This window comes from Punica granatum, chromosome 4, assembly GCF_007655135.1.
Source record: "Punica granatum isolate Tunisia-2019 chromosome 4, ASM765513v2, whole genome shotgun sequence".
NCBI classification, from domain to species: Eukaryota; Viridiplantae; Streptophyta; class Magnoliopsida; order Myrtales; family Lythraceae; genus Punica; species Punica granatum.
The window spans coordinates 5,324,604-5,346,181 of NC_045130.1; the positions used below are offsets into that span (position 1 = coordinate 5,324,604).

Genomic DNA, 21,578 nt, shown 5'->3' on the forward strand with positions numbered 1-21,578 from the left:
GTACGATGGTAGATATATTATAATTATATAAATGGGTAAAATAGAGCAATTCGAATAAGAGAATTACGAAAGGTCCAAGGCCACTATACCTCGATATCTCTATATATATAGTGCGTGTATTAAGTGGGAGCTGTAGTCACCCTTGTCCTATAATTGACATGACATTGTCTTTGGCCTTAAAATTAACACTTCTCTCATCTTATTAACGCGTAGCTGATCCTCTCTCTCTCTCTCTCTCTCTCTCTCTCTCTCTCTCAGCCATTCCCATGTATTGTAGTGTAGTGTAGTAGGGCCTTTGAAAGCTCTATAGGTCTTTCTATTAACTCCCACTCCTCCCCATACCATTCCATATAATAATCCCACTCTCGCATCATCATCATCATCTTCTTCTTCTCAATTCTGCCTCCTCCTTCTCCCCCTAATCTTCATAGACAAATAGATAGAGCTAGAGATACAGATTTCTTGCATAATAGTTGTCGATCGATTGGAGAGGCTTGACGAGACGATTATCTTAGCAAGTCAGCCAAACTATTGTATATGTGCGCTCTCTTTCTGTGAATCTGATCGGAACGACATAAGGTTGAATGTGAGGTTTCCCAACTTGGTGCACATATTGCAGTTGTGAATTGACCACACCATGAGTCAGGAGGACAACGGGAGGGACGAGCACGAGCACGACATGGTGATGCCGGGCTTCCGGTTCCACCCCACCGAGGAAGAGCTGGTCGAGTTCTACCTCCGTCGTAAGGTTGAGGGGAAACGATTTAATGTCGAGCTCATCACTTTTCTTGATCTTTATCGATATGACCCGTGGGAACTTCCTGGTACGGGTCCTAAAGCTTAATTTCCACAGTCCAAATGCAAGATTCATGTGTGCACGTACTCAAATATTAATTCCTTGTTTGATTTGTTTTGTGTATGAGCAGCTTTGGCGGCGATTGGGGAGAAGGAGTGGTTCTTCTACGTGCCGAGAGACCGTAAGTACCGGAACGGGGACCGGCCGAATCGCGTCACCACTTCTGGGTACTGGAAGGCGACCGGGGCCGACAGGATGATCCGAGGAGAGAACTCCCGGCCGATCGGGCTCAAGAAAACCCTAGTTTTCTACTCGGGAAAGGCTCCCAAAGGGATTCGAACCAGTTGGATCATGAACGAGTATCGCTTGCCTCAGCACGAGACGGAGCGCTCTCAAAAGGTACACAAACTACTCCACAGTTAAGTTGTTGAAGAACAACCTACCATAATCGTATAGGGTTTGGCAAATTAATTAATGTTGCTATAAACCAAACCTAATGAGGGACCAAATTAAAGCCCGTTGTTCTTTAATTTCTATCACGCTCTCTGGAAAACCCTAGCTGAAATTGACTTCCTTCCACCATTTCAAAATTATTAATTTATTCTCCAATTATTATAATTTTTTTGGAGCTTATAATAAATATTTCCTACACAAATTTCAAGAAAACAAACATTCACGAGAACTTTCAATTCACCGTCGACACATTAAATTCTTGTGTTGTACTGATCAATATGAATGAACAGAACATACAGATCCTTTTCTCTTGGTATGTATGACAGAACAAATCCAGACTTGGGGTCCTTGGAAATTTCACAGTTTAGTCTCATTCCATTTAATGGATCGGAGTACTAACAAGCCTCAATTTCACCTTTTATGGAATGATTCTACTAATTGATCAAGAAATTCATATATTATACGAATCCACTTCTTAAAAATTTGTTTCGATTGAAAATTTGGAAGAGTTACGACTCTATATACAGCTTAATTTCTAGTCTCTCGGTCGATTGAAAATTTGGAAGAGTTACGACTCTTTTATTATACTCTCGGAGCTGGCATAGAAGTATATCGTTTTGAATTGGCATAGCAAGTCAAATTTGAATAGTGCCCGCAGTTAGAGATCGATCTAGGGACTAGAAGGCAGATGATTTTCATTCGGTTGTAATCTCAGAGCTGGTATAAAGGTATCATTTTGGACAGCTTCTAACAAGTCCGGTTTGATGAATGAATATAACTAGTGAAAAATGCCGAATTCTAAAGCAATGCCTGGCAAAATCTATGTGAGTTTGAAATCATGTATATCTAAGACGCTGAATGATGCATTACGACTCGTATACTACTTCCCCGTTATCGTATACTACTTAAAATGACCCAACTTTATCATTCTTATAAGTGCTTCAATCGGATGTGCATTTATGATTAAATCGGTTTGAACTACGTCTATTGCTAAATTGCATTGAGTTGATGGCTTATTACCAATAGCGCTGTCTAGCTATTTATGAGTTTGTCAAATTATACCCCGAGCATATCCAATGGGTACAAGTTAATGAGACTGAAACATAATTCCGTGCCGGTGTTGTAGGAGTACTTTATTTGCGATTTTCATCTTTAATACCAAATTATACTCCATGCAAATCTTAGTTTGTGTTCCCGTTTCATTTATTGCATTTGATCGATTCATATGTTCCTCGTGCAGGTGGAAATTTCGTTATGCCGCGTTTACAAGAGGCCAGGAGTGGAAGACCACCCTTCGCTGCCTCGCTCTTCTTCGCTCGGGACCAAGCCATCATCCTCATCCCGTCTGGCCTGCACCTTAAGCTCAGCAAATAAGAAGCATTACAATATTGAGATCATGGAAAGACAGCTCCAAGCTCATAACAATGCTAGCCAGATCAACAACGAGAACAACAACAGCAGCATTGAAAAGATGACCGAAACCGATGGCAGCTGCAGCAGCTCTGATGTCTCAATCGCCCTTGGCCTCTCGAGGCACGATACCGCTGCCTACTGTCCGCTGGTGGAGGTCAACAACGGGATTTCCCTCCTTCAACCCCAGCCACCAAAGACTAACTTGCCTTCGGCTTCTTCTTCTTCTTCGGGCTGTTCGCTGGTTCCATTTACGGTGGATGAGCTTCACACTATAGTTAACTACCAGCATCAGCAGCAACCCGAGCAGCTAGTGCACCACCAGTTTTACGGGCACCAGTCGGCCGAGTCGACACAGTTGTTGATCTCACCAAATCAGCTGAGCAGTAGCAAGATACCGATCGGGACACTTCAGGCTGCTGCCACGAATTTCTCTGACCGGCTTTGGGATTGGAATCCTGTCCCCGAGACTAATAGACCATTACCTGATCAGTTTGGGAGCCACTTCAAGTAGAAGAAACTGTGAAAGGGCTCGTTGGGTCGACAGATACATATATCTTACCTTATACACGTACAATGACCTGTGTTATGCAAGTTCCAATTAATTTTCACCTCTAGTTCTTCCTAATTCTATTGCTTTACGATTAATGACATAATTATAATCTATTGAATTTTGGCTACTGTTGTTCAATTAATGAAATTCGAGTTAATTTCACCTACGACTAGCTAGCTAGGGTTTTCAAATTTGATCCATTTGTACGAAAATCCTTCATCTACAAACTGGTAGTTATATCGAATTCGGGGCAACATCTCGCTTCGCCCTTACACATGCTGGGATGCCATTCCATATTTTTCCGAGAAACAATCTTCGCGTACATACAGATATGCCGTACTCAATGCACGTATAAGTTAGAGCTGACAAACGATTAATTCCGCCTCACACGATCGGCGCAAGATATAGACAGATGATGACGATAATATCAGGCGTATATGCTATACATATATCATATTGGGTTCATATATATGCCCACGGACGGGGCAATAACAGTGCGGGTAGCAATCTCAGAAGACAGGAGTGGTTGGTCGACAATGTCAACAATTACATTAACCAATTAGCGGATATCAGATCACAGAAGAATTGTCCCTTAGCCCTTATATATTGGGTTGATGAAGTGGAAGATTTAACTAATTCCCCACCGGATGATGCAACTCTTATCTTTGTAAGAACCAAGAAATGTATACATATATGCATGCATGTTATTATATATATATATATATATAAGAGCATCTATATCACAATATATATATTAATAAAATTTTGAGCCAGTATCTTATACTGCTACCTCATTGAAATTGAAACCGTTTTTTGTGACAACGTCTTCACACTGCCATATTATTAGAATTCTAAGGGCCTGTTTGGTTTGATAAAATTATTTTAGAATCATGATTTTGATTTTAACTCTACCCACTACACAACAAAAACACACGTTTCCCAAGTCAAATTTATAATACCATCTCATTTGTCTTTTTCCACAATCAAAATCAAAATCAAAATCAAAATTACTTTAACTCTGAAACCAAACGCCCCCTAAGTTCTTTCATATAGACACATCAATCTATTTATATTTTATAAATCTTTAACAATTTTAAAAATATAATTTCTTAATTCACCGAAAAATATAATTTCTTACTAAAATAAAACTTTCCGCTATTAATATATGCAATATTTTTTAAATGATATCTTAAATGTATGTTATTACTGAAAAGTTGCTTGATATGATTTATTGCAATTGAATGTTTCGGTAATTTATAGAAATAGCATATGGTGGAAGCTATTTTCGCAGCCACTAATACTATTTTCACAGCCTAATCCACTGAATGGACAAATATATCCATGAATTGATGAATCTCTTTTCCGAATTATCCCATCTCTCCCACCCTGATATCAGATATCACATATCCAAGCCATCCATGACATGCAGAGAGACTGAGAAGGAGAAGGCAATGGGGTAGATCGATGATCCATATATATAGCATTTACAATCGAGAGCTCTAGAAGTACTGAATGTGTTGGCTGGCTGTGCGTCCAGTTGTATCATCTAGGTATAATTGTCAATAACGTTAGCGGCAAGAGATCGACTTAATTCTGAAATATGGAGTGCTCTCTAATATCACATATCTCATCATTATGAATCAACACGTTTAGATGTATACGCTATATAGATCTCGCCCGATATTCTAAAAAACAATGAACGATTTCCGGCGAAAAGTAAAACCGAATAAATTAATTTCCAGAAGGTAGGCGATGAAGCCGCGTGAATAGCTGGCTCTACTAGAAAGAGAGACAGGACCATTATATATGCGCATGTTGTGGAGCTAATGACTGAACAGTCTCTTTATAGGGCTTTTTGAACTTTAGCTGCTTGCTTGTTCTTCTTTTCCATTAAATTCATCCCTACGGCCAAAATCCAAATATGACTTTGTGATTGTCAACTAGATCAGAAATCAAAAGTCAAGTCATAAGCTCAATTGGGAATCACGGATCATATTTTGACAATTAGATGAACACCATTTAGTTCTATCGGGATTGAAACTCGCGTGACGGTACCCGGGTCATATGTAGCTATAGCTTGCTTCGGACTTATAGGGTCCTCTCTCAGCGTGACACTGAAGATTAACCAAAATCCATACATAGTTTCGTCAAAACCGTGATTGATAACATGCTCATTTACGGGATCTTCCTCATTTGTTTAGTTGAAAAAAGAAGCTATAAACTTCCAAGTCTCTTAGTTGGAAAAAGAAGCTATATAACTTCCAAGTCTAAGGATAAATGTCATCAACTAACTTATAAGTGAAACATTCAAATAATAATGATTTCCATAATGACACCATAATTGAATGCATTATATGGGATATTTATACCTTGAGGGTCTAGATGTAATTTTGTATAACTTGCATATTATCAATACATTTCAAGTCAGCACAATTATTTTGTTGTATTAGATCTATATACCTCCCCCGTAATCGAGGAAAAAAAAAAGCACCACTATTAGATCACAATATCTCATATCAAAAATACTAAATCCTCATAAGTAATATGCCTGTAAATTCTCTTAATTCAAAATTTCACTTACATTTATTGAATAGTATTGGATATTGTGTAAATTACGGTTCATGTGTGAAATTTTGAATTAGAAAGATTTTTAAGTTGATTATTAGGAGAATATAAAAAAGACTCATCTTATATTCACGGATACAAGTGGCCTTTTGAATTATCTCTTTCATCTATCTAGCTAGGTCTACTAGGTGGTGGCCCCTATTTCATAATTAGTGAAGCACAACCATATATTCCTAAAACAAAGCTTGTATTAAGAGTTTGGTCCTTAAACTGTACAATGTCATCCTCCTTAATTACGCTGCAATTATTCGCCCGGCCCTCTCTGTTCTATTAATGAAGAGGACTTATTAAAATGATGACATGCACGTAAACGGTATTACGACATACATATAGGGAAAGTAAGGCAATACGGCCATACACGTCGCGACATGTACGGTTCAATTGGCTTATGAGGTGCTCGTGATCTTTGAGAAAAAAATGTCTCGTCATCAACGAGAATACAGGTGCCATGAATTAGAATAAGATGGGCCATGGCCCAATTAGAAAAATTGGACCAGCCCAGTCAAATACAAAACCGGGCCCGATCGGGAGGCCCGAAGTGGGTCTCTTTGCTGGGCCCGGCCCATTAATTTCCATCATGTTCTTCGGGTCGCCGAGTCGATTTTGCAGCGAGAGCAAGAGAGGAAGCTAGCAAGCAGCAGGGAGAGAGAGAGAGATCGGTAATGGCGAAACCATTGGGACCCACCGGGGAGTTCTTCAAGAGGAGGGACGAGTGGAGGAAGCACCCGATGCTGACGAATCAGCTCCGCCACGCCACTCCCGGCCTCGGCATCGCCCTCGTTGCCTTCGGCATCTACCTCGTCGGCGAGCAGGTCTACGACAAGCTCTACAAGCCCTCCGACCACCACCACCACCAGCACTCCCCGTCCTCTTCTTCTCACTGATAAGCACTGTAATCCCAGGTGAGGTGATCTGATCACCGTTTGCTGCTATTGTGCTCTCCTTTCAGCATTTCTAGGGCTGGTAATTTAGGTCAATCCCGCGTTAGTGATGGACTTGTGCATAGGGGCCAAATTGTACGATTCTCGTGTTTATCTTATCGATTTGCTTTGTGGTTCAGTTTTATGTCGTCAATTTCGTGCATTGCTTCTGCGAAAGGTCAAATATTGCCAACCGTAACATTGATTTTGGATTGCTAAGTCAAATTGAGGTCGATCCATGTTGTTCTTGCTTGAGTTTACTAAGCATGGGACTTGGGGTAGCGTTGTGTTGTCTTCGTCTAGTCATGTCATGCTTCCATTTTATCTGTGTTATATTTTGTTGCTTGCTACTGGGATGTCTCTGCTAGCGTCAACCATAGCATTTAGGCCACATCTACTCTATGGCTGTGAATTCGACTCAATTTTGCTTCAGTTTATGACAGTGTAATGTGGACTTGGTGCCAACAAGTGTCAAGCTGTGTTGTTTTGATCATAGAGTGCCATGCTTCAGTCCAACTTCACTGCATTATCTATTTGCATTGCTTGCTTGCCATAATATTGGCGTTGATCCTATTTATTGACCACTTCCTACTTGTTTTATTGGAATCTAGGCAGTGATCATTCTTTTCTTATTGATCTTATTTTCTCAATTTTAGGATTTCGTATCATGTGGAATTTTCTGGTCAGGTTTAAGCTTTCTTACTGGCTATTCTTCACTTGTTATTATGTAGAGAATTTTGTCAATATTCGAGCTTTTTGTTGGGTGATAATGAATTTAGAGCAGCATGAGCTTGATAATAGAAGCACTATTGTGAAACGTGAATGGTCTTAGCTGATTTGGAATGCTTTGTCTATTTTACTTGATGAGCATTTTCTGCTGAACGATCACATTGTAATACCTGAATGAGCTTCGAGCTATTTGGTTTATTGCCTTTCTAATATATAGTTACATATCCAAAATATTTCATGCAATCGGTCATCTAATGATGGTAACTTTCCAGGTGAGATTCACAACATCAGGAGAAACTTTGGAGCACTATTTGTTGAGTGGGTCTGCTTCTTTAGTTTGCCGTTTAATAAAGGCTTTCACCTTTTCTGGAATGGAACCCTTTGTATTTGACTTTGCCATGTAAGTTGGAAACCTGGATCCGAAGTTAGTTTGTTATATAATTTTCTGTTGCCCAGGCTACTGTTGAGATTATTGTTGTAATTCCAACATAATCTTGCTTGCCTTTTGATTTGCATATAGTGAAACATGATCAGCGTGACTGATATGATGGGAGGTCTAAATCGTGGTAGATGCTTCATCTTCGTTCTCCTAGGGTGCCGTGCATCATTTCCCTTAAAATGGGAAGTGTGCGTGAATTTTCTGTGGATTCCTTCATTGCCCACGTACAAATGTTAGGGGACAAAGGCAATATTGATTTTGAAAATCTAAAATGAGCATCCATCTAAATCTCATATGTTGAGCCAGATTCCCTTAGTCAGGAGTTCAATGGACTCTGGTTCAAAACTTTTGGGGATCATGTAAGGCGAGTTAAAAGCGGCATGCCTAGTGTTGCGTGGCAAAAACAAGTGGTGAATCCTTCTTTGTGACTCCTACTTTGGGCAGTCATTTTTTCCTTCTGTTAGTTGAATTGTAGCGGCTCCAGCTTCAGCGTCTTGAGTAATACATTCTATTTCCACCGGGAATCTCAACTGTACTTTTACTGAATTATTAATCCGGGCAAAGCCCATTTGCATCCTAATCCTGGTGGATTATTTAATGAGCCATGATTAGAAACATTTATCATTTGTGACTTGTGGCGTGTCCAACTGCCTCTCTGCATTGTCAATGCGTTCCATGTGCCTCATATTTTTTATAGGAAGTTGCCTCTTCAATGCAACCCAAGGGTTTGGAACCTTGGAGCGAAGTACCGTTTGTGTCTTTTTGAGGGCCCTTTCATGTGTAATAACTATGATGGTAGCCGGTGGTGTTGGGAGCATTTGTAGGGTCCTCTCGCTTTTTAAGGTGGAGCATTGAGTGCTTCCATTTGAACAGTTAATGATGCAAAGGGGAAGACAAGTTGCTAATTTGCATTCCCTTTTTCTTGCTAATGCTCTCTCATCATGCCAACCTCACTGGCTCATAGAATCATTCCACCCGCCTCGGTAGCGGTCGAGAATAGGATCGAATCACTTGGCACATGTTGAAGACCAGCGGTCGAGAATAGGGTCGAGTTACAAGTGTGTTTTCTGACTTGTTTGTCATTTGGAAGAAGGTTCTGGGTCGTCCTATTTCTCAACATGAGAGATGTATTTTATCCAATTATTAAAAATTGGGGCGACTAAGAAAAAGTTCAATCTTGTGGCCATGCAAAGTCGGTCTTCGCTTCTTTCGTTAGGTAGCGGGGACCACATTGGACGAGATTGATGCAGTCTTTTTTTAATTGGCCATAACACAAGTCTTTCTTTATTGGCCACTGAAAGGGTAAAATATTTTTTTTTTTTGTCTTGGACCATTTGGATATGGAACTTCCTTTTCAGGGTAGGCATTTTATTTTTTTCCCGATGGGCATAATTTTTCTTTTTTGTGTACGCACGTTAGATTTGAATAATCGTGAAAATTAAAATAATTGGAGCAGCTAAATTTATTGCCAAAAGTGGAAGATTAGGTTCGTGCACAAAACAGTAATATTAATGTATATTTTAAAATTTTATTTTGCAACTATAACCACTTGCTAAAAAAGTCAAATTTTATAATGTATCTACATTATTCTCATATTTTCAAAATAAAATATTTCAAATGATATTAAAATTCATTACTTTATTATTTTAAAAAGCCTCCTCTATTATCTCTTCTATTTTTTTTTTTTTGAAAAATAGAAAATTTCTTAAGAGTTAAATTTTTTAAAACAAGAATCTCTAATTTTGTTATTATTATTTATGCTAATTAAATTCGCTGGAAAATTAACGCATCACGGACGGCCCTACCGTGACATAACAGGAGCGAGGCCTTCCAATCTAAATTTAAGTATGTGGGCTCCACTGTCTTGGAGTTCCCACAGTGACATTTATGCTGGTATGTACGAGTACTTGGATTAATTGCAAAAAGGTCCTCTGAAGTATTGGAATTTGATCAAATTTCCCCTTTCTTTTGTACTACGATTACTTGAAGTATTGGATTTCTCATTTAAACGCCCATCTAATTTTTCTAGATAAGTATGAATCACCGACGGAACGGTACCTCAGGTCATACATCTGAAACATTGTACTAGAAATCTAAAAATAACAGTAGCATTGTGTTGTCTTGTGACCGTCTTTCAAATGCCTTAAAAAGCTAATCTTGAGCTGATGTGAGATACATGATTCTCAATAATTCGATTATATGAAGTAATTTTTTCGAAAAGATTTGAATAGAGCATATCTTATAAGAATTGGAAACGAGTTATGTCAAAAAGTTATGAAGGAATAGTTTAAGAGAAATTATGTATGATAAATGTAATAACAAATAACATACATTAAGAAAGTGCGACAATTGATCATTCACATTAAAAAAAAAAAAACACATAACAAGAGGATTATATGGACTCCTTACCATCGTCCAAACGGTAAATGCGTTAGAAATCTAACTTTGGGCTGGATGTAAGCGGTATAATTCTTGGTAATTCGATCATGAACATTAGTGTATTTCTTTGAAATGATTTGAGGGATACTTGGAAGAATAGTTCGAGGGAGATTTTGTAAACTACCAATTGATATAGGGAGTTATTGTAATTTAATGACAACCGAATAAAATAAAATAAAAATAGGAATTTCCATGGCGTGCACTGTCCCAATATAAAAGAATTTGCAGGAAAATAATTTTTTAAAAAAGGAAGAAATGCCACGTGGAAAAAGAGGAGGCCCTCTCCTGCCCTTTTCTTTTTCCAACATAAAATACGGCGGGGACTTGAACCAATTCAGAAGGCACCTCTTCCTTCTCCTTCCTCTTCGTTCCACCGCTATCATCTCTCTCTCTCTCTGTCTGTCACGACTCCAATGGCGGCAGTCTGCTCGATGGAAGATTTCCTCAAGCAGTGCGAGCAGTCCGGCGACGCCGCGTACGGCGCCTTCCGGTCTGTCCTCGAGAGGCTCGAGGACCCGACGACCCGAGCTCAGGCTCGGATCTTCCTCTCCGCTCTACAGAAGCGGTTCGGCAACGAGGAGGCCTCCGAGAAATGCCTCGAGAAGTTCCATTTCCGGATCGAGGACATTGTCCTGGACCAGTACGAAGGTACCTTACTTTGCTGCCGATATATATACTCTGTCGCTCAGCGCTTACAGCAAAAACGATATTGTCCGAATCATTACTTGCTAGTGCATGATTTAGCTATGCATTACGAAGCTTCTCTCTCCACGCCCCGTTACCTTCAAGTGTCTTCGCTGCAGCTGCATACCTTGACTAGTTTTCACGTATGTGTGGATTTCTATGAATGTGTAAGCGAGAGCGTCTGAGCTGCAAATAGTTCGTGTGAATTCTCATTGCTCTAGACTCTGAATGGATGCGATTAAACGCTTCACTGTCAGTGATTCAGCGGTCTCAGGAGCGTCTTTGATCCTTAAGAATGTTGAAGTGTACGCTGAAATAGCTTGTGGATTGATGGATTCATTGATAAATCTGGTCTTTAGTCTGAGTTGATGGTCTCTTTGACTTTGTTCCTTCATGTTACTGTTTTCTGCGAAATAGAATAGCGTGTTTTTTTGTTTTTCCAATTCCCAAGTCACCAACCAAACCAGTGTCTCAGATTCCGTTCTTCAATATTTGTCTTTTTCCTCTGTCTGCCTTTCGATTTCCAAGAAAACTGAGTGACGAGGTCAGCATTTTTTTAATTTATATATTATATTATATTATATTATATTACAAAAAAAAATCATAACTTTTTAATGAATAAATCATAGAATAGTTGGACAGATTGTGCGTCGTATACATAATAAATTGCCGTGTCTTTGTTGCATTGGCTGTTCTCCATGTTTCCAGTTCTACCCGGAAACGAACTGAGGAAAGTAAAACTACAGCTTTAGACTATAACGGGAGATATTCATATTGATATATCCTGAATACTTGAGCTGCGCATCTGGATTAAATCTCCATATTAATAACAGAAACATAAGAAAAGATATATTCAATGAAAACATTACCATCTATGTAAGCAGCACTCGAAATGGTTAGGACAATCACTGATTAAAGCGAAAATAATGGAGGGACTAATCTACTTGAACAAGTTAGAGGGCGTCTTTGATGTGAATGTAGAGCAGAATCCCCATGCCTGTGCGGGAAACAACCTTTAGTATTGCAGCATCCATCTGATAGTATTTGTCATGTTTCTTTTGTAGCTAGCCACAGTGGAAATGGAACAGATCTTTTGGGTAAGCAATTCCTTGAAACACATTGAGGTCTCCACGAACTCTAATCATACATTTAAACTGACAATTGAAGTATTGATGTTGATAATTGAAAAACCAAAGAAAAAGGGTACCGTGCAAGTATTCCATGCGAGTATGATTAATCCGCCAAAGCCTTCTAATTTGATGTGCTCTTCTTCTCGAGTGGTCAATCATCCAATTTCTCTACAATATCAGTAGCTAAAAACAGGATGCAAGGCAAGCGGATTTTGGCCTATGGCACTGCTGCTGAAGAGAGGCCTCTTAATGAACCTCCAATACTGAACTGAACATATGTAGTCTGCTGCATGCTTTAAAACATCGTCTCCCTTCGACATCATTTCATTACTTTTAATTGTAGACTAAGTTTCCTACTTATTATACGCACTCATGCGATTCACATTTATATAGAAAATTAGGTGTTTATAATATTTTACTGTTTCTTAGAAGATCTTGGTGAGTTTCATGACATCAGTGGCATCAATAAATTTTTGTAGCGTGTGTTCTTGACTATCTAGAACTTCTGATTCGTGTAACAGATCTATCTTTCTACTTTTACATTAATGTTGAATAATCATCATCGTGGTTTTTCTTCTGAATGCTTGTTGCTTTAGCCACTGGCATACTAAACGACAATTGCAGGCTATCAAAAGCGGAAAAAGCTGACGATGATGGTAATACCAAGCATTTTCATCCCTGAGGACTGGTCATTCACCTTTTACGAAGGATTAAACCGAAATCCTGACTCAATCTTCAAGGACAAAACCGTAGCAGAGCTTGGATGTGGCAACGGATGGATAACTATTGCCATTGCTGCGAAATGGTTGCCGTCGAAGGTGGTTGATTCTCTCTTTTGGAAACACTGAAATCAGGAAATCTTTTATGACACCAATATCATCAGACTAAGATGATTAGTATAATCTTAGTTAGAAACAGCGGAGAACTTACTTTGCTAGTCCTCATGATCTCAATGTGTGTTGCAGCACTTAATTGAGAATTGTATTAACCTTCAATCCATTTTAGGGCCAATCTTTTCTGGCCCGTAATAATGGTTAGATTCAATTGGTCATTCTCACTGCTTCAACTAATGATTCCTGAGCAGGTATATGGCCTTGACATTAATCCTAGAGCTGTCAAGATTTCTTGGATAAACTTGTACATGAATGCACTGGACGAAGAGGGCCTACCCATACACGATGAAGAGGGGAAGACTTTGCTGGACAGGGTGGAGTTTCATGAATCTGACCTTCTGGCATATTGTCGAGATCGCAATATTAAACTAGAAAGAATAGTTGGATGCATCCCGCAGGTACTTTTCACAACTGATATTTGCATGTGTATTAGATACCAAATTTGTTGCCATAGAACTTGGCATTTTCCCTTTCGAAAAAAACCATTTGATGAAAAATGCTTGAATCTTTTTGCCATGCAGATTCTTAATCCCAACCCAGATGCGATGTCTAAGTTGATAACAGAAAATGCAAGCGAGGAATTCCTACATTCACTGAGTAACTATTGTGCACTTCAGGTTTGAAAGAAGCCAAAACTCCCCACCCTCTCCTTCTTCCTTCTTTGTTCTTCTTCTGGTCTATGAGATTACCTAGTTGGGTAGACAAAACAATGTAGCCAAGAAAATATCAATTTCCCCTTTAAATGATGAATATATGTGTGGGTTAACCTAGTTCTCACATTGAGCAACGGATCAGAATCCAGTGGTTGATGTTAGTCAATTTTAATTAAATTTTCAGGCATAGTCTAAGGGCGTTTTTGTGATATAGGGGTTTGTAGAGGATCAGTTTGGCTTAGGGCTAATCGCCAGGGCTGTCGAGGAAGGAATTGCTGTCATCCAACCAATGGGTATCATGATCTTCAACATGGGAGGTCGTCCAGGACAGGGCGTTTGTAGACGTTTGTTTGAGCGTCGTGGGGTTCGAGTTACAAAATTATGGCAAACCAAAATCTTACAGGCAAGTCACGCAAATGTTTTACCAGGATACTCTTCAGATTCATAACTTATTCTTGCAATACATTTTTGCAGGCTGCTGACACAGATATTTCAGCCTTAGTCGAAATTGAGAAGAATAGTCCACATCGTTTTGAGTTCTTTATGGGGCTAGCAAGTGATCAGCCTATTTGTGCTCGGACTGCATGGGCTTATGGAAAGGCTGGTGGTCGTATTTCTCATGCATTATCAGTATATAGTTGTCAACTTCGTCAACCGAATCAGGTATGCTTGGTTCGAACTCTTACGTGGTGCAAATTCATGAAGAGATGAATCAGTGCATCACCCAACCGGTGCCCATTTGTGACATAGTTTCATTTGATGTTATTTAGAACCAAATAATAATGATTTGGTTGAACTTCCAGGTGAAGACGATTTTTGAATTTCTGAAGAACGGGTTCCACGATGTCAGCAGCTCTTTAGATTTATCATTTGAAGATGACTCTGTTGCTGACGAGAAGATACCTTTCCTAGCTTATCTTGCCAGTGTTCTAAAAGAAACTTCAACCTTCCCCTATGAGCCGCCAGCTGGAAGCAGGAGATTCCGTAGTCTTATTGCAGACTTCATGAGAACTTACCATCACGTTCCGCTACGTGCTGATGTAAGCAAACAACGCATTTTAGCCGTATTTTGCTCTGTTGCCTCTATATTCCTGACATTTTCTTATGAGCGGAAGTCTATATAGCGTGTAGTTATGAGCATGCATAGGTTCAGTTGATCTCTGTTCTTTAAGTAGATACAGCTTCTTGTCCTTAAAAAACAGCAAGAATAAAAGTAATTGGGGCTGGTGAATATCTTTTTGTTGTAGCTTCTAATGCCAAAAAAGGCTATGCAAGATAATTAATTTACTTTCCTCATATTGTGGCAGTACTTTGTTATTTTGTCTGTCGTCTTCGAAAATTCCTTATACTTTCTATCTCTCTGTTTTGGCACAAGAATGTTGTTGTCTTTCCTTCAAGAGCCGCGGCAATTGAAAATGCTCTTAGATTGTTCTCGCCTCGACTTGCAATTGTTGATCAACATCTAACACATCATCTACCAAGGAACTGGCTGACATCTTTGGCAATTGAGGTATGTCCTAATGTGATGCCCATGTACCTTGACCTTTACTGTACTCGTTGTTAAGATTTTAGATGATTATTGAAAATGCAGTTGACTGTTGGAGCTGAAATTTTGCACCCGACTCATCGATCCTAGTGTATATCTTTTTGAATATAAATACATTTATAAGCATGCAAACTCATAATTGTGGTGCACATTGTGGACGCCCTCAACTATTGTCTGATGCTAACGGGAGTTTTCTGTCCGCTATAAATTTTTCAGGATAGCTTTATTTGGAAAAAGGCCTTGGAAAATATTGTCCCATCAAATGTAAAAGTATGTCCATTATAGACAAAGCTGTTCGTTGAAGTTTCTCTTCATTTGGTGTGTTTCAACTTTCATGTCTCTATGAAAAAGAAAAAAGAAAAAAAAGGTCGAGATTTCCTCTTTGGAGCAGATCTGCCGTTTTCTGGGAAAAAGTTTCCACGTTGGAGATTTTTTGTCGAGCATGCACATAAGTGGCTTGCATGATAAGAAAAGACTTACCGAAATACCTGCTACTGTGGTTTCCATAATCCCTTAATATTCTTTCCTAACAGAAATCTTCTTTTGTAGACTGCTGATAATACTTCAGACGATGTACTTACAGTCATCGAAGCACCATGCCAGTCAGATTTGATGATAGAGCTGATAAAGAAGTTAAAACCACAAGTAGTCATCACTGGGTTGGCTCAGTATGAGGCTGTTACCACTTCAGCATTCCAGCACCTTTTAGATGTTACTAGTGACATCCAATCACGTCTTTTCATAGACATATCTGATCATTTTGAGTTGTCCAGTCTTCCTGGCACCAATGGAGTCTTAAAATATCTTGCAGCAAATCCTCTGCCGGCACATGCAGCAGTTCTATGTGGTCTCCTGAAGAATCAGGTGCTTTTATCGTTCTCCTAAATGGATCTGTTTGATCTTCTATCGAGTGCCAATTTACCTTACTGATGGAGACTAAGCACCTCATCTCAGGTATATTCGGACTTGGAAGTAGCTTTTGTAATATCAGAAGAGGAGGCCGTTTTTAAGGCACTCTCTAAAACTGTGGAACTTCTCCAAGGGAACACTGCTCCCATCAGTCAAAACTATTACGGCTGTCTCTTCCATGAACTTTTAGCTTTCCAGCTTGCTGACCGGCGTCGACGGTGCGAGGTTTGTTGCTTCTTTAGTATATCATGGCCACATTAATATAGGAAGACAAAATTATGTGATTACTGGAGCCGAATTTTCATTTTGAAGTGCCTTTTTAACTTGTCCATGCAGAGGGCAAATCAGACGGTGAAATCAACTGATACAATCGATCTCACAAATTCAGCCATCTCTGTACTAAATGGTGCTGAACTCTCCATTGATGGACCCGAGAACTCATCCCTCATCCATATGGATGTCGACAAGAGCTTCCTGCCCATTCCTCATCCTGTCAAGGCTGCCATCTTCGAATCTTTTGCCCGACAGAACATCGCTGAGGCAGAGTCCGATGTTACCTCCAGCATTAGACAGTTCGTTAAGAGCAACTACAGGTTTCCCGAAGATAATACGACAGAAATCATATGTGCAGACAGTTCTCTGGCTTTATTCAATAAGCTGGTCGTGTGCTGCATTCAGGAGGGTGGAACGCTATACTTCCCAGAGGGCACAAACGGGAACTATGTTTCCGCTGCCAAACTGTTGAAGGCGAGTATCTCAACTGTCCCAACAGAGTCTGGAGATGGATTTAAACTGGCAGAGAAATCACTCAGTAAAGCTCTCGAGACAGCAAAGAAACCGTGGGTCTATATTTCTGGCCCCACAATCAACCCAACTGGCTTGATTTACACCGACCAAGAGATGAGAAGCGTACTATCTACCTGCAGAAAATTTGGAGCAAAAGTAATTATAGACACATCTTTCTCGGGTTTGGAGTTTAACCGGGAGGCTTCGTGTTGTTGGGATCTCGCTAGTAGTTTATCAGATCTCAGCGGCCCACCCTTGGGCGCCTTTCTGCTCGGGGAGCTATCTCCAAAGATGCTTTCTGGAGCACTCAATTTGGGCTTTCTGGTCTTTAACCAGTCTACTCTGGTTGAACCTTTGTCCAGCTTTACAGGATTGAACAAGCCTCATGGAACAGTCAAATATGCTATAAAGAAGTTGCTTGGTATGAAAGAAGAAAAGACCGGGGATCTAATGGAAGCAACCGCGGAACACGTGAAAATCTTGGAGGGCAGATCCAAGCGATTGAAAGAGGTAGAACAACTTTCTCCTTGTTCTTGATATTATAACAATCAAATGTTTTGATGATTGGTCTTGTTCTCTTGGTTCCTCCATATAGATTCTTGACTCAGATTCTTGATGGTTTATGTTTCTACATCTGGTGTATTTTGTGACCGCTTCCTGCTGATTAATACATCTTAATGACAGGTGCTCGAGAAAAATGGGTGGGATGTCCTTGCACCTTCTGCTGGGATTTCAATGGTGGCGAAACCATCTGCCTATCTTGGCAAGTCTGTGTCTATTAGGATACCCCCCAAAGATGGAGCAGCCAAAGAGGATGCTGAACAGAACATCAAGATCGACGACTCATATATCAGGGGAGCTATATATGGAGCCACGGGCTTGTGCATAAATAGCAGCCAGTGGACCGGAATCCCTGGTTACTGCCGCTTCACGATTGCAGTGGAAGACCGTGAGTTTGAGCAGGCCTTGGAGTGCATTGCCAAATTCAAAGGCCTTGTTTCTTAACAACTCAGGCATGGTCTTCTTCTCATCCCAATTCATTATGTTTCACGACTTCGATGTCGCGAAATAAGATTGATGCTGATGATATGCAAACTTATGAAGCTTGACTCATACCTGTCCCCTGAATCAGCATCCTTCGGTCATTTGCCAAGGATCATAAATAAATGCGTTTTGGGTTTGATTACCGACTGGTTTCGGGTTCTACCATCCCGTGCCCTGTCCTTAGAGATCCAAAAATCCCACCGCACGAAATCCTCAAGATCCATGAATTTACAGAAACTTCACTTTTCTTTTGATAGGCAATATACACAATTCATCAACAATCTATGGCGGTGTACGAATTCCGTCGACAATTTGACGAAGTAGCGGAAAACTATTTCGATGTCATTCCCATCCAACAGTCCGGGTGCTGCTTCCCAGACGTTGCTGCCCCATTACCTTATGTTATTAAGCTCTCATTTAGAAGATGCATATGGATCGATTGGCTTGCATTAGGAGATCCCCGTTTTGTTCTTGCAGCAACGCATAAATAACCCAATATTTTGTCGGTGTGAACCCCAATCTAATGGTCTCGATTAATTCAATCTAGGCATCACTGAGGGAGCAAAGCAATGTTTGCTCGACGAAGAGTGACGACTTCTCCTTGGATCTTTCATGGCCCGTATAAATATAAATACATGCCACGTGTCACAGTTCTCTCTAGAACATTACAGACAACTCCTCAACCGAAGCCTTACGCGTTTCTGTTCTCTCCCACCTTTTGTCGGGTAAAAGAAAGCTCTACAAGCTTGTCAGTTGTCAGAAGACAAACGCCCAGAACAATCCAGAAATCCATCTTCCATGTCACCATTCCACTTTTCTCTTGTGTATATAAACCCAATATCCTCGCCCACCTTCTCTCACCATGAACGCGAATCACGAGCGCGGTGTCTGAACAAGAAACACCCAACCCTCTCCTTTTCCCTGCAAACACCCTCAGTTCCGATTCATTTTGCGTCTCATGGCGAAGCCGAACGGGCCATCCTTCATGCTTGCTGCTGCTTCGGTTATGTCCGTATTACTGCTAGTGATGGCACCCCGAGCAGGGGCCTTGATGCCCTTCTCGCGATCCCTCTGGGATGCCATGATTCTCCCTAACGACGACCCTTTCCGGATTCTCGAGCAGTCGCCCCTGAACTTCCCCAAGGGCGCTGAGACCTTAGCTCTAGCACGGGCCGACTGGAAGGAGACCACGTCCGAGCACGTGATCACACTCGACGTCCCCGGCATGAAGAAGGAAGATGTGAAGATCGAGGTCGAGGACAACAGGTACGTAAAAAGTGGAACCATCTATACATTATTGTATCCTCCTTGTGTTTTTGCACATGCAATTCTCATCCATAATAATATATAACAACAACGCGTAACCTTTTGGGAGCAGGGTTTTAAGGATCAGCGGCGAGAGGAAAACCGAGGAGGAGGTCGAGGGCGAGAAGTGGCACCGGGCGGAGAGGACCGCTGGCAAGTTCTGGAGGCAGTTCCGTCTGCCTATGAATGCGGATTTGGACCGCATCAAGGCACACTTGGAAGACGGGGTCCTGAAAATCACCGTGCCTAAGATTGCCGAGGAGAAGAGGAGGCAGCCGAAGGTCATCGACATTGCCGGGTCCGAATCTTCCGGGGAGGACATCAAGGCCACTAAAGCCGAGATGTGAGAAGGCATTCGCGCATCCCGTCCGGCCTTCGTTTTATTGAAATGTGGGCGACGAATAAGTAATTTCGGGTTGCTTATACTGATGATCGTGGCTTTTATGTATGTAGCTTTAGGCGAATACAAAGATGATAGCTTAGTTAACTGCTGTATCTTCTTTCAGTTTTGGAATGTCCAGCAACATGTTTTGATATTTCTCCTTTGTAATGAATAAATACGACCAATTATATTTGCTCGGTATCGCGTAAGATTACGCTCGGCGGACATTGTACATCGCAAGATCGGTGGAAAACTTACATGAGATTTAGGATTTTGGGCTGTCTCGATGAATCTGACAAGCAACTAAAAATGTTAAAACTTGATTCCATCTTCTGGAAGAGTGAGGAAGCCATGAGAAATCGCGAGACTTTGGGAAAGTCTATAATGCAAAGGTTTATGATACAATTAGTCGTATGGCCTGTGCTTTGGGTTCTTACAAATTGAATATTTCAAAATTCATTCAGATGAATATATATTTTTAAGAAAATGTGATTTAATAAATGTAATTTACATTCTAGAAGTTCTCAATTTTCTTTCGACTGGGCCAGGTCTGGAGGTTTCGTAATATCAGACTTGCTTCCAATCATGGGCCGTGGGGCTGGCCCAAAACAGCAACGGCTCGTTCTGGACCTATATGGGCTCAGCAATCTGGGGCACGGACTGCCTCAGGCCCACTGGTATCGGGCTCAAAGCCCAACTAGTCTGCACGGGACAACAACAACGCCATAGACTTTTGGACGAACGACTCCTGGTCCTTTCAGGTGATCTTTTCAATCCAAAAGTATATGGTCCCCAGCCTGACCATTTACATTTTTTCGAGCAACTGACCTGGAAGGACCGCATACTTATCGAGCCGAGAACGGATTAAGATGAGCGTTATTAAAGGATCAAAAGTGGTGATACGAGCCCATTGTAATTATGTGAAACATACAATCACGATTACTGTTGTGGGCGAAGAAATGGACAGATTGTGGATCGGAGGATGTGGTCCATATCCAAGGCCACGTTCCGAATTCCGGTATGGTCTTTTCGGGAGGGAAGGAGAGAATCATGGGACAGAATAAAAGAAGAGAAAAAAAGAAAGCACGGAGCTCTTCATATGATGCTTTTAGCCCTACTTATATTTAATTTTATGCTGATGCACTTTTGTCTTTGTTCCTACCCTTTTCTAGTAATACCTGGAGAACAAGACTAGTTGCTGATACAGGCTCTTACACTGAGTTAAAGGGGCATCTTAAAAGAGACGAAAACACGCCGGTGGTCGCAAAACTGGTCCAGGGCCACAACACTGGATGGATGCTCGTACGATGGATATACAGCGGAAGCTAAATAAACTTGGACATGGGGGGGCACGGGTGGCGAAAATCGAATGTTAATTATAGTTTATACGGCCTCTTCATATTTTCAGGTCGATCATATCTTTTATCACTGCAGATGCAGTACAGGAATACATTTTTCCCGCTAATTACGATTATTTTTTTAGTTGCTAGTCGGTCGGGTGCATTACGACAATCATATATGATTCTTTTGGGGTGAAAAGAATATATCAATTTTTTTAAGATAAGCAAAACGAATATAATTTATGAAGACTAGTTTTCAGACTTTAGTACCGTATTTATATATAATTACTTATGCAAATTGCATATAGATTGCTTTGTTGTATATCTACGCCATGCATCGCACTGATTTCGTTTCTGAATATGATGATAATATTTTTTGGGATGAAAAATGGATGAGATTTTATAACATGATATTTAATTATGGTAACAAATGTAATGCTACATTTGAAAGGTATAGTACTTCTATTCAAACGCGTAGTATTTATGTCGTCCGTCATTGTAATGGAAATAGCACGCATTTAAATAAAAAGTATTACGCATTT

General features: G+C 40.4%; 4 protein-coding genes across 7 annotated transcripts; all 4 read left to right on the forward strand.

The window, feature by feature from the left end:
* Positions 1 to 145: 145 nt before the first annotated feature.
* On the forward strand, positions 146 to 3,287 carry LOC116202378 (NAC domain-containing protein 35). Its single transcript, XM_031533918.1, has 4 exons — positions 146 to 539; positions 620 to 824; positions 927 to 1,195; positions 2,490 to 3,287. The coding sequence occupies exons 2-4, from the start codon at positions 638 to 640 to the stop codon at positions 3,171 to 3,173; spliced, it is 1,140 nt and encodes a 379-aa protein (XP_031389778.1). The 5' UTR covers positions 146 to 539; positions 620 to 637; the 3' UTR covers positions 3,174 to 3,287.
* A 3,139-nt stretch (positions 3,288 to 6,426) lies between these two features.
* On the forward strand, positions 6,427 to 8,029 carry LOC116202228 (NADH dehydrogenase [ubiquinone] 1 beta subcomplex subunit 3-A-like). Its single transcript, XM_031533687.1, has 2 exons — positions 6,427 to 6,739; positions 7,759 to 8,029. Exon 1 carries the CDS (start codon positions 6,500 to 6,502, stop codon positions 6,719 to 6,721), a length of 222 nt encoding a protein of 73 aa, XP_031389547.1. The 5' UTR covers positions 6,427 to 6,499; the 3' UTR covers positions 6,722 to 6,739; positions 7,759 to 8,029.
* A 2,660-nt stretch (positions 8,030 to 10,689) lies between these two features.
* Positions 10,690 to 18,151, forward strand: LOC116203904 (methionine S-methyltransferase). Of its 4 annotated transcripts, XM_031535872.1 has the most exons (14): positions 10,690 to 11,012; positions 12,113 to 12,145; positions 12,803 to 12,996; positions 13,263 to 13,469; positions 13,593 to 13,688; positions 13,939 to 14,127; positions 14,199 to 14,387; positions 14,528 to 14,764; positions 15,100 to 15,234; positions 15,487 to 15,540; positions 15,820 to 16,134; positions 16,225 to 16,404; positions 16,516 to 17,475; positions 17,650 to 18,151. In XM_031535872.1, the coding sequence occupies exons 1-14, from the start codon at positions 10,778 to 10,780 to the stop codon at positions 17,968 to 17,970; spliced, it is 3,345 nt and encodes a 1,114-aa protein (XP_031391732.1). In that variant the 5' UTR covers positions 10,690 to 10,777; the 3' UTR covers positions 17,971 to 18,151. The 4 variants fall into 4 exon arrangements, with proteins under 4 accessions (XP_031391732.1, XP_031391734.1, XP_031391733.1 ...); XM_031535874.1 differs by lacking the exon at positions 15,487 to 15,540; XM_031535873.1 differs by lacking the exon at positions 12,113 to 12,145 and having other exon boundaries at positions 10,691 to 11,012.
* A 691-nt stretch (positions 18,152 to 18,842) lies between these two features.
* LOC116203905 (18.1 kDa class I heat shock protein-like) lies at positions 18,843 to 19,897 on the forward strand. The gene is made up of 2 exons (XM_031535876.1): positions 18,843 to 19,275; positions 19,388 to 19,897. Exons 1-2 carry the CDS (start codon positions 18,968 to 18,970, stop codon positions 19,659 to 19,661), a joined length of 582 nt encoding a protein of 193 aa, XP_031391736.1. The 5' UTR covers positions 18,843 to 18,967; the 3' UTR covers positions 19,662 to 19,897.
* The last annotated feature ends 1,681 nt before the right edge of the window (positions 19,898 to 21,578 follow it).